Source organism: Chlorocebus sabaeus, chromosome 26 (genome assembly GCF_047675955.1).
Source record: "Chlorocebus sabaeus isolate Y175 chromosome 26, mChlSab1.0.hap1, whole genome shotgun sequence".
NCBI classification, from domain to species: Eukaryota; Metazoa; Chordata; class Mammalia; order Primates; family Cercopithecidae; genus Chlorocebus; species Chlorocebus sabaeus.
Window position 1 is genome coordinate 24,582,049 of NC_132929.1, and position 12,533 is coordinate 24,594,581.

Consider the following 12,533-nt stretch of genomic DNA (forward strand, 5'->3'; position numbering starts at 1 on the left):
CTTGTTGCTTTAGCTAGTAGCAAATCACCCAGAGTGCCTCCTTACTGTCTATAGCATCAGTAAAAACAAACAAACAAAAAAAACCACCACTCAGGGTTTCTTCCTTCACAGAATGGAATAGGACAGATACACCACCAGGCACAGGTAGAGATCAGCTAGAGAAAATGAATCTGAAGCCAGGACCTCAAAAGGGAGTACTTGCCACCCATTCTTTAACAGTTCCCCATTTTCCTTCACCGACCCCCAGGTGGCAATCTCACAAAGGAGGAAAACCCACTCCAAGCCACTGCTTCTTAGTTGCCCCGTAAGCCTGGCTTGGGCAGATCCTGTGCTGGGAGCCTGGCTGATTTTATTACTGAATACAAGTTACACGTGTAAGGCACTAAATATCAGAAGAGTACAGTGTAGTAAGACAGTGATCTGGAGGTCCCTTCTGCCAATGGTGTGCGCCGCCCCTCGGGGTGAATTATGTACTGTGATGATGAACTAAATGTTCCCTTTGCAATTTCCTTGGGGATCAAAATGTATTCTGTTCTTCAGGGTTGAAAGGCAAGCCCTTTCTCACCAGCTCCACTTACTGGGTTTACCCTGATGTGTCTATTCCTCCTTCAGCGTTTGAGGCAGGTTCGCACCTAGACACAAAGAGGTAGCCATCCTTAGAGGAGAAGGAAGATTTTTTTTCTTCTTTCTTGACGTGGATGCTTACTCGAGGGAAGGAAGCTGAGCTTTAGGTTTTAGTGACCTGATTTCTTGTGTGTGTGTGTGTGAGATTACTGATTTAGGTCAGGTGTGTTTTTTGTTTGTTGTTGTTGTTGTCATTTTATTTTCTTTAACTGTGTTTTTAAAAACATAAGGAGAACTTTTTTTTTTTTTTTTTGAGATGGAGTCTCGCTCTGTCGCCCAGGCTGGAGCGCAGTGGCGCGATCTCCGCTCACTGCAAGCTCCGCCTCCCGGGTTCACGCCATTCTCCTGCCTCAGCCTCCCTAGAAACTGGGACTACAGGCGCCCGCCACCACGCCCGGTGGTATTTTTAGTAGAGACAAGGTTTCACCGTGGTCTCGATCTCCTGACCTTGTGATCCGCCCACCTCGGCCTCCCAAAGTGCTGGGATTACAAGCGTGAAGGAGAACATTTTTATAGGAGAGATTAAATAGCAATATCATTCTTAGCATGATCTTCACTTTCTCTCTTCTCTTGTTTCCTTTCGATACAGTTGCAGACATTTTAAAGACAACGGTGGCTAGAAACCTTTGTTTTCCTAATGATCTTGTTTCTCTTTACTATCAGTAAAAACCTCCTCCTTTGCCCTTTTGCAGATCTGGTCCAGAATCAGTCAAGGGGATGAATGCCTGGGTGAGAATTAGTGGAGGAACAACAGTAAAAGCCACTCAAGTGGCTCCCCCAGGGACTAAATCTGAAGTCAAGGTAGGGAAGCAAGATGAGAGCTTTGAAAGGAGTGAGATCCGGGGAATGGCTAAAGAAGTCAATGGCCTCTTGTCTTTTTATTTTCCTCTGCTCTTATTTGAGTACTTTCTGTGTTCTAAGTCTGTGGATTCAGCCCTCAAATGGTTGGCAGAAAGGTTCCTCATAAGGACAAGAATTCTGCTCTTTCTCCTTTGTTTCAAAGGCTCACTCTTAATCATGGCTCCTCCTTTATTACCAGGAATTTCATGTCGCTGTCTCCCCGATATTTGGAATCTAAAGAAGGTGAGATATTTACAGTGAGTGAGACATCAGCCTCCAATTGTTTGTATCTGTAATGGTAATTACTCACACCAGTTTGTCAGCATTCACACCTGAATTATTCTGTTTGGTGATATATCAATGTCTAGAGATAGCTGTGATCACACAAAATACAGTTTTTTCTTGTGAAATCCTAACTTGGTCCATGGAAAATTTTTTTGAAAAAACACAACAGAAGATCCCGTCCATCTCCCTCCCACCCAAATCCCCCATATGTTAACTGGATGGGAATATTTTATTTGAGTGCAGTATCCGTAGGACATCCTCTCACCTTGACTTTAAACTGGCTCATTCAATAATGTGTGTTTCTCAAGGCCATATGGACCACTGTCTCAACAACCACTATTTCCCTCCCAACTTCCCAAATACTTCTCTTCCTTCTAATTTTTCCTTTTTTTTTTTTTTTTGTCATTCTCCTTTCTTCTTTTAACTGCAATGTATTTTTGATGTTCAACCACCGTTCAGGTTGTTTTGTTACCGTTTGTCTTAGATGTTATCATTAAACATTACTGTTGAATCGTTTCCATTTTTTATTTAAATTTTTTTACATTAATAAAGTCTTTTCATTTAGCTCATAGTCCTATTTAGTTCAAGACCTAGAGTTTCAAAGAAGAGTTTCAAAGATCACCCTCTCTTTCAGCAATATGTGAGCTCCTGAGAAAGAATGTGAAAGTAATTTATTTCCATACCAAACGTTATTTGAAACACCAAGGAATTCACCATTTAAGGAAGTCAGAGGTGAATTTCACAATATATTTTCTGTTCAGCAAATTTTGATTTTTGCTAATTCTTTAAAGTGAGAGATAATCTATTTTATATCGTCTCTCTCTCTTTTTTTTTTTGAGACAGAATCTTGCTCTGTCGCCCAGGCTGGAGTGCAGTGGCGTGATCTTGGCTCACTGCAAGCTCCGCCTCCTGGGTTCACTCCTGCCTCAGCTTCCCGAGTAGCTGGAACTACAGGCGCCCGCCACCACGCCCGGCTAATTTTTTGTATTTTTAGTAGAGACAGGGTTTCACTGCGTTAGCCAGAATGGTCTGGATCTCCTGACCTTGTGATCCGCCCGCCTCAGCCTCCCAAAGTGTTGGGACTATAGGCGTGAGCCACCGCGCCCGGCCCTTCTCTCTTTTTTTTTAATTTACCCTTCTTAGACGGGGTTTTTCCTTCTCCCTACTGGGTCAGGGAGTGCCAGGTCTGCTCTACACTCAAGTAGCCACAAGTCACAGCATTTCAAATTCAACAAGTCCCAGGGAAATAGTTCAGGAAGCTGGGATGGGGACAGGATTCTGAAGCAAGGGACTGATGTTTGGCTCTGGCACTTGGAAATCAGCCTCACTGCTTTCAAGGCCCCCCGTGGATAAGGTCCCCAGTCTACTGGTGGCTGGAATCTCCAGACTTCAAGTAGGACCACTTGACACCATAGGACATTTTAAAACTTGATCCTCCCCTCCAGTCAGCCTTTCCCCCTCCTGAGTTGGTGACCGCTGAATGTTTTGGCATCCACTCTTGGGAGAAGATGCACACCCTCTCACACTCTTTTAAAAATTTATTTTAATTTTTTTTCTTTTTTTTTTTAGAGATGGAGTCTTGCTCTGTTGCCCAGGCTGGAGTGCAGTGGTGTGGTCACAATTCACTGTAACTTCGACCTTCCAGGCTCAGGTGATCCTCCCACCTTGGCCTATCGCATATCTGGGACTACAGGCTTGCGCTACTGTTCTTTATTTTTGGTAGAGATGGGATTTCACTATGTTGCTCATGCTGATCTCAAATTCCAAGACTCAAGTGGTTCTCTCACTTTGGCCTCCCAAAGTGCTGGGACTATAGGTGTGAGCCACCGTGCCTGACCTCTCTCACATTTTTATCAAACTCCCTGCCCGAATGTTGCCACCATGGACCCATGCTGTCCATGGCCATCTTCCCTCCACCTTCAGCTCTCTTCTCTCAGACACTTTCATGGCTGGATCCCTTACTTTATTCAGGCCCTAGCTCAAATGTCCTCTTCTTAGATAGGACTTCCTGACCACCAAATCTAAAAATAAAAGACCACCACCCTCGAGCTTCCATAACTGCTCAGAACACAATCAGCCATGCCTGAATCATGTATAGACATATCTACAAGAAACAATATCCAGATACCATACCAGACATCTTCACCTGGCTGTGTACATTAGACATAAACTGAATCCTCATAGCACAGGGGAAAAAAAACAGTCCACCTTTTACTATTTACGAAATAATAGGGAAATATAGACTTAGAAGTTTACAGAGATTTTTTTAAGCAGATAAAAATAGATAAATGCCTGGGAAAAGGGGGTATCAATTAGTACAAATAGTCTGCAGAGCCATTCAGCAATACGTATCAAAAACCTTTAAAACATTTATTATTGCTCGACCTAGTGATCCTAATTCTAGAATTTGTCCTTTGGAAATACAATCAAGATAATGTTAATCACAGCATTACTTATAATGAGGAAAAGTAGAAGAGGCCAGGCACGGTGGATCATGCCTATAATCCTAGCACTTTGGAAGGCTGAGGTGGGAGGATCCCCTGAGCCCAGAAGTTCAAGATCAGCCTGGCCAACATATTGAGACCCTGTCTCTATATAGAAAGAAGAGGAGGAAGAAGAAAAAGAAGAAGAGGAAGAAGGAGGAGGAGGAGGAGAAGGAGGAAGAGGAGGAGAGAATGTTATGCAGTCATTAAAATTTTAGAAAAACAACCCATATGTCTATCGACTGATGAGTGAATAGACAAAATGTAGTACAGACATACAATAGAGTAGTATTGAGCCTTAAAAAGGAATGAAATTCTGGCACATGCTACAACATGAATTAATCTTGAATACATTGTGCTAAAGGAAATAAGCCAGACAGAAAAGGACAAATAATGTATGTTTCCACTTTTGTAAGGTACCTAGACCAGTCAAATTCACAGACACAAAAAGTTGAACAGTGGTTGCCAGGAGCTGGGAAGGAAGAGGAAATGGGAAGTTATCAGGGTTTTGTCTTGTTTTGTTTTGAGATGGATTTTTTGCTCTTGTTGCCCATTCTGGAGTGCAATGGCATGATCTTGGCTCACTGCAACCTCCACCTCCCGGGTTCAAGCAATTCTCTTGCCTCAGCCTCCCAAGTAATTGGGATTACAGGTGTGTGCCACGAGGTCTGGCTATCTTTGTATTTTTTTTAGTAGAGACGGGGTTTCACCATGTTGGTCAGGTGGCCTCAAACTCCTGACCTCAAGTGATCCATCTGCCTCCGCCTCGCAAAGTGCTGGGATTGCAGGCGTGAGCCACCGCGCCCAGCCAGAAGTTCCTGTTTAATGGGTACAGAGTTTAATGTGTACAGTTTTCCATCTTTGGGAAGATGAAGAAGTTCTGCAGATGGATGATGACGATAGCTGCACAGCAATGTGAATGTGCTTAATGCCACTGAACTATACACTTATAAACGATTAAAACTGTAAATCTTGTTATGTATATTTCACCATGGTAAAGCATGCTTTAGAATCTTTAGTAACAGGAAATTGCTCAATATGGGAGACTTAGTCTATAATGTTGTTCAGATTTTGTGTAAAATTCTTTGTAAGCTCATGTACAGAAAAAAATACTGGAAAGGGATTTCAAACGCAGAATGTTAATAAACACACTCTTTAGGAAAGATTCTGAGTAATTTTCTCTTTCATACTTTTCTGTACTTTCCAAATCGTCTAAGTAAACATGCAACATTTTATAACTAGAAAATAAAATAAAATTTAAAAACCCACCACCTAAATCTCTATCCTCATTTCCTGCTTTATTGTTGCAGTAAATAAGCACTTCTTCCTACCTGAAATTATATTGCTTATTTATCTGTTTCCTTGCCTATAGTCTGTTTCCCCGGCAACAATGCAAATTCCATGAGGGTAGAGGCTTTGTCTTATTCACTGCTTGATCCTTAATGCTTGAAGAGTTTCAGGCACTTTTTGGGTACTCCATAAACATTTGAGTGAAAGAGAAAGAATCAATGAATGAATGGGTGAATGAACAGAAAATTAGTCATCCTCAATGTCTTAGTCCATTCCTGCTGCTAAAACAAAATACCCCAGACTGGGTAATGTATAAATAATGGAAATGTATTTCTTACACTTTTTGAGGCTGAGAAGTCCAAGATCAAGGCACCAGTAGATCTGGTGTCTGATGAAGGCTCACAATGCTTCTTAGATGGGTGCTTCTTGCTGCATCCTCACATGGTAGAAGGTGCAAACAGCTCCCTTGCACCTCTTTTATAAGATAACTAATCCCACTCATGAGGGCTCTGGCCAATGAATTAATCTCCTCCTAAAGGCCCTGCCTCTTAATACTTTCACACTGGGAATTAAGTTTCAATATATAAATGTTGAGGGGACATATTCAGACCATAGCCCTCAGGTTAGGACAGTGAGAATTCCTTTGTCCTGTGCCCACCTGGGGTATCAGCCCTCTTTCTCTCATCTGTAGCCTGCTCAGGATTGGAAGAAAAATTGTCTCAAGATTAAAAATCATCGAAATGGAGTAAACCCTGAAATACATCCACCAACAGGCTAACAGTTTGGAAAGTAGTCTAGATACCATGTCATTTGAAGAGTAATTGAAGGTACCGAGAATGTGTAAGAGAAGATTTAAAGGGGAGAAGAAATGTAGCTGTTTGCAAATACTGGAAGTGTAGTCAGGTGGAACCATGAATTTATTCAATAAATATCCACTGAGCCCCTGCCATGTGCCAGTGACTGATGTAGGTACCAAGAGTACTAAAAACAGGATTATATAATATGTTTGACTCCAGAGGAAATACCAAGGATAGGTTGAGAGAGGTTTGGAAAGGCAGATTTGAATGCATCATAAGGCAGAGAGTCCAAATCAGCATTTCCTAAGGCACATTTCGTGGAACCCTTGGATGTACATTTCTTTTATATGAGAAAAGGATCCTAGGCCCAATACATTTAGAAAATCTTGAGGTAAGGCCATGAGCGGTGCCTCACGCCTTAATCCCAGAACTTTGGGAGTCCAAGGCAGGTGGATCATCTGAGGTCAGGAGTTCAAGACTAGCCTGGCCAACGTAGTGAAACCCCATGTCTACTAAAAATACAAAATTAGCTGGGCGTGGTGGCATGCACCTGTAGTCCCAGCTACTTGGGCACTACAGGAGAATTGCTTGAACCTAGGAGGCAGAGGTTGCAGTGAGCCGAGATTGCATCACTGTACTCTAGCCTGGGAGACAGAGCAAGATTCCATTTCAAAAAAAGAAAAAGAGAGACAAGAAAAAGAAAATTTTGAAGGGTAGAGTTTTTTTCAACTACAGCTGCGTAGGACTTTTCAGTCTTTTTTTTTTTTTTTTTTTTTAAGAGTCAGGGTCTTGCTGTCACCCACACAGGAATGTAGTGGCACAATCATATCTGACTGAAGCCTTGAATTCCTGGGCTCAAGTGATCCTCCAGCCTCAGCCTCCTGAGTAGCTGGGGCTACTGGCATATGCTAACATGCCTGGCTATGTTCTTTTTACTTTTGTAGAGATGGAGTCTCACTATGTTGCCCCAGCTGGTCTTGAACTCCTGGTCTCAATCAATCCTCCAACCTCAGTCTCCTGAGTTGCAGGAATTATAAGCGTGAGCCACTGCACCAGGCTCAGAGTCTTCAATATACTATTGTATACTGTAGTCTCCTAAACAGTGATGCGGCTCCTTTCCCTAAATTTTTGGACCACAGGACACTTCTTTTTCTAGGCCTAGAATTTCATGGATGAGCATTAGGGAGAGTTATTTTCTACATGACAACATTCACCTTCAGAACAGGAGGCCTGCAAGCACAGATCTAATGTGGCGTGCCCCTGAGACACACCTTGGAACCACATCCAATGGATTCCCAAGTCTTCGTTCTGAACCACTCATATCGACCCAGTCCTCTCACCTCATCTCCCTCACCTCACATTTTTTCCAGTTGGCGGTCTGCACTCACTCCTTCTTTCCATCCTTGCTTTGGGCTTAGCTTTAATGAACCATGCCTTGTATTTCTGCTTCTGACTTGAGCTCCACATAACAAGGATTCTGATTTCTTCCCCTAAGTTCCCTGGGGTCACCCTGGGTAAAGCTTCCCTGGTTCCACTGTTCCATTTGGCTCACTGTACATAGAGGAGGGAGACCCAGACAAGGAATAAGCAGGTTCTCACGTCAGGAAGAGCTTGGGGAAAGCTTGAGCTTTCTCATGTTGAAAGTCTTACTCGGTCTGATTTTCTGCTGCCTCCTTGACAGGTCTGATTCTGTAAAGGCTTCCTGCCAGGCATAATTTTAAATACTTTTGGTACCTGGGAAACCAGCTATTTCTGTAGACTGTATCAGCTTAATCGACCTCACATGAAACACAGATGCACTGCCACACAGTTGAGAAATCTTTCACACAATGAGATCAAGCCACTCATTGAAGGTCACTGGACGAAACTTCTACGCTCCAGTCATATGAATAAAAGTGTATAATGACTTGGAAGGTTTGCATGAAATTCCCGTGGGAGAAATCATTGTGACTTTAAACCATACTCCTCAAAACCCCTCCCATTTTTGGCTTCTTACCTTGTAACTTGGGTTCTCATTCCAAAATCCAGTGACCTCATTGATTGCAGCACTTCAATACAGCCCATGTACTAGAATAAGAAGAAAAAAAAGAAGAAGTAGGACAAAAATTCCAAGAAGCTGTCTCTTAGCTTCACAGTGACTTTCGGGGAAGCACCTAAAATCAGCTTCTGCTATCAAGTTACATTTGCACCCTCCGCCTACCATTGATATTTCTGACTATTAATGGACACATGCCTAAAGCTTCAATTCAATTATAAAACACCAGTTAAATCTGAACCATAATATAGATAACACAAGTAACAAAGACCAATATGGGTTCAGTGGTTAAGAGCATGAGCTCTGGGGCCAGATCATGTGACTTTGCATCCTGGCTCTGCTACTTCTTAGTTATGGAACCTCAGCAAGTTAACTTCTGAGCCTCACAGTTTTGTCATTGGTAAAGTGAGGATACAATAGGAATTGTTAGAAGAATGAAATTATTTCCTACATGTAAATAAGCTTTTAGAACAACGCTTGGTACATAGAAAGGCCCAAATAGTAGAGGAAGCAAAAATAAAAGTGAGATAAAGAATACAGGAATGTCAAATCTTCTAAGTGGATAGAACAAGCATATAAATGCATAGAATGCCAAACTTAGTAATATAAGATCTTATCATCCTTTGCAGCTGATTTAAATATTAAGGGGGTTCCTGAAAGGACAAAAGTCATATGCCGCATCAGTGATGAGTATGGTTAGCTTGAACACCATGTATTGCAAAAGGAATTGTGATTTATAAAGCTGAAAGATGGTTTATATTTAGTGTGGCAGCAGTGAGGATCCATGGCAGGCTGCTGGCAACAGCATGATGCGATTAGATCTGTGTTGGAGGAGGCTTAAGTCAGCGGCAGTATGAAGGTGGGTTAATGGTGAGGGAATAAGTTAGGATGATCCTGTGGTGAGGGAAGTAATGACAGCCCACACTGAAGAGGGATGGTGTCAATAGGAAAGAGGGGACAGATTCAAGTGACATCATGGAAACAGATACTACAGAACTCGGCAGTTGATTTGATACGGAGAATAAGAGAGAAGGATGAGTCAAGGATGACTCACTCAGACGTTTCCAGCCAGGGTAGCAGAGGGAACAGTGATGCCATCAACAGAAACAGGAAAGCCAGGAGAAGAGAAGATGATGAATTGGTTTGGGAGCCATTGACTTAAGGCACTGGTAGGGTATCCAGGAAATAACAGGCTGGCAACTGAAAATTGGATTCTGGAGTCCTGAGAGGATTCAGCCTAGGGACGTGGACTTAGTAGTCTTCTGTGTAGCTTTGCCAGGTGAGGCCGTGAGAGTCAATCCTCCCAGCAGAGCTTGGTTGATGAGGGAGAGTGCTTATTTGAGAACTGCCTTACAAATGTTACTAGAGCTAAGAGTTCCGATTGAAAGTGATCTGTTGGCTCCTTGGAAATGATATGCTTCCTGTTTAGCTTTCCTTTGGAGGCTTTCCAGCCTCTCTATGCTTGTGAATGGCAAAAGCACTGTCAAAAGATGTCAGGAGCTGGTGGGGAGGGGGTACCTGCCCAGACACTTCTTGTATAATAGTATTTCTTTTTCTTTTTCTTTTTTTTTTGTTTGAGATGGAGTCTCACTCTGTCACCCAGGCTGGAGTACAGTGGCACGATTTTGGCTCACTGCAACCTCTGCCTCCCAAATTCAAGCAATTCTCCTGCCTCAGTCTTTTGAGTAGCTGGGATTACAGGCACATACCACTGCACCTGGCTAATTTTTGTATTTTTAGTAGAGACAGGGTTTCACCATGTTGGCCAGGCTGGTCTTGAACTCCTGACCTCAAGCGATCTGCCCACCTCGGCCTCCCAAAGTGCTGGGATTATAGGCATGAGCCACCACGTCCTGCTGTATAATAGTATTTCTGAGCAGATTGTGCAGATAGAACTCCTCAATGCACCAAGTGCTGCCTGGAGCCTGATGCTGGGAAGAGCATGCTGGCCAGGACAATCACCCTGCCAGTCTCATCCAGACTCCTGTTAGTCACACTCAGTTACACTCCTCTTGGAATCTCTACTACTGATACAAGAAACATTTTGGATATTTTACTCTGTCCCCATCACTCTTAACTTCCCAAACCTTGGGTACCTTAAGAAAGTGGTGTCTAGAGATTTCTCTTCAACCATAAGGGTTATTAGGAGAAGAAAGCTAGATATAGGAAGTGGGTTAGAAAGCCTATCTCAGAACTATCAAGAACGGAGATTCCAAGCATCCAAGCTTCACGTCCTGGTGGTGTGAAAAGATTGTCCATATGTCTTCACTGACTGCTCTGGCTTTTGGTGCCTTCCAATGCCCTCTTCCGCCCCAGAGCCTAGGTCTTGCTTCCCTATTTCCTGCACTCCTGGCCCTGGAAAGAGTGGACTCCCCACACAGGCTGGGGAGCAGGCCTGGATCCCCTCCAATACCTCCAGGAGGCCCTGTTGGTGAGGAGGTGGGTATCGCCTTTCCCTTTAGCTGTAAATCACTGACTAAAGACAAGGTGATACCAACTGGCCTATCAGTGCACACTTTTTGAAAAAGTGACCAAGCACCTACATTTTTCACACTCTGCCACAGTGTTTCTTCAAAACAGATTGATCAGATCATGTTCCTCCACCAGGTGAAACTCCTGGCATCTATGATCAAAACAAGTTCGTTACTATAAACCCCTAAACCCTGGGGTTCCTGGCCCCGTCTCATCCCTTCAGCTTCATCAGTGTCACTGTCCCCTTGCACACTTTGCTGCCACATTGGCCTCCTTTCTACCTCTCAAATACACCCCAGCTCTTCCCTGCACCTGACATTCCCTCCGCCTGGCTCTCCTACACTGTTCTGCAGGACAGATCCCTTCTCATCTTTCAGTTTTCAGTTCAAATGGCACAGCTCAGAGGCCCCCTCTTGCCACCCTTCATCTCAGCCCCTATTCATCACTGATTGATTATTGGTTTACTTGTTAATTTGCTTGTCTAGGACCTCTTTTTATTCCCTTGGCTATAACCACCGTAAGAGTAAAGATCACAATCACCGCCGTATTCCCTGCAACAGTGCCTAGGATCTGGTGGGCACTCAATAAACACATGCTGAAAGAATGAATGAAGCATCTTTTGTTCAATTCTATTGTACCTTTACAATGAGCGGGGGCTGGGGAGAGCCGAGGGACTGAGGGAGGTAAACGCTTGGCTGGTCTCTCCACCCAGGAGTACAGGAGCACCAAGGACTCAGCCTCAGGTTCTACAGGCCAGAACAATGTCTTTGCAAGGTTTCTAGATTTCTCAGCAATGTACTTCATATTTGTTATTTTTGTTGTTCTTCATTTTGGAGTGGCAACACACAACCTAGACCGAGGAGGTTTTGTAGTGAAGTGGGAAGCTGGCAAGAATGTGCCCTACTTCTCAGGTGGGCTATAAGCCGTGGGTGGGAACAGCCCTGGATGATAGAGTTGACAGTGGGAACTTTAAAAGGAAAGGAGAGTAGGTTGCACATCTGAACAGGAGGGGGACAAAGGGACAAAAAGAAACAACTGGAACAAGGACACTCAAGGCTGATCAAGTTTGAGACCCACGTGAGGACAGTGTCAAAGTGAAGGCTATTCTCAGCCCAGTTATTAGGTAAGTTGCCATTCATTTTGGTTATCAATGAGGGGAGGAATTTTTAGTGTCTTGGGGGTGAGAGGAACCCCTCCAAGGTTTCGTTCTAAATCACACTTCATGGCTATAACGACCTTATCTGCTTTGGACTAAGGCAAGCCCAAGCATTGCTTCGGGATCCCCTTCCCTTTGTCGGAATCTCTGTTTTGATTCATACACTTGTCTGTCAGCTATGGCACAGGTGACTTCAGCAAGCCTCAGTATGATACAATGGAAGTTTCTGGAAAAACATGAGTCATGGCCTGAGATGATTGACAATGAGGACAAGTCCCCTTCCATTGTGGGCATGCATCAAGAAAACCACAACTAATTTTTGCCACAATTACCCCAAAGACAAGAATGGAGTGGGTCTTCCTATTGACTCACACAATCCATTTCACTTAAAAACCACTGCTGTGAGGAAGCGGGGAGGGGGCGGTGCATAAAAATACTCTGTCCACTTCTTTCTTTGGGTGTTTGATGACTGCATAAGCAGATAGTGGCTGAAGATCAAGGCCCGAGAGAGGAGAAGTTTAGTTTGTTAGCTATAAACTGGAGATGACAAT

At 43.5% G+C, this 12,533-nt stretch overlaps 1 protein-coding gene across 1 annotated transcript in view; it reads right to left on the reverse strand.

Moving 5' to 3' along the window:
* Positions 1-12,533, reverse strand: part of SHC4 (SHC adaptor protein 4) — a 137,623-nt gene that overhangs the window by 90,363 nt on the left and 34,727 nt on the right. The window contains exon 2 of the mRNA XM_008016683.3: positions 8,316-8,386. Coding sequence (XP_008014874.3) covers positions 8,316-8,386 — 71 coding nt within the window. The remainder of the gene's footprint in view (positions 1-8,315; positions 8,387-12,533) is intronic.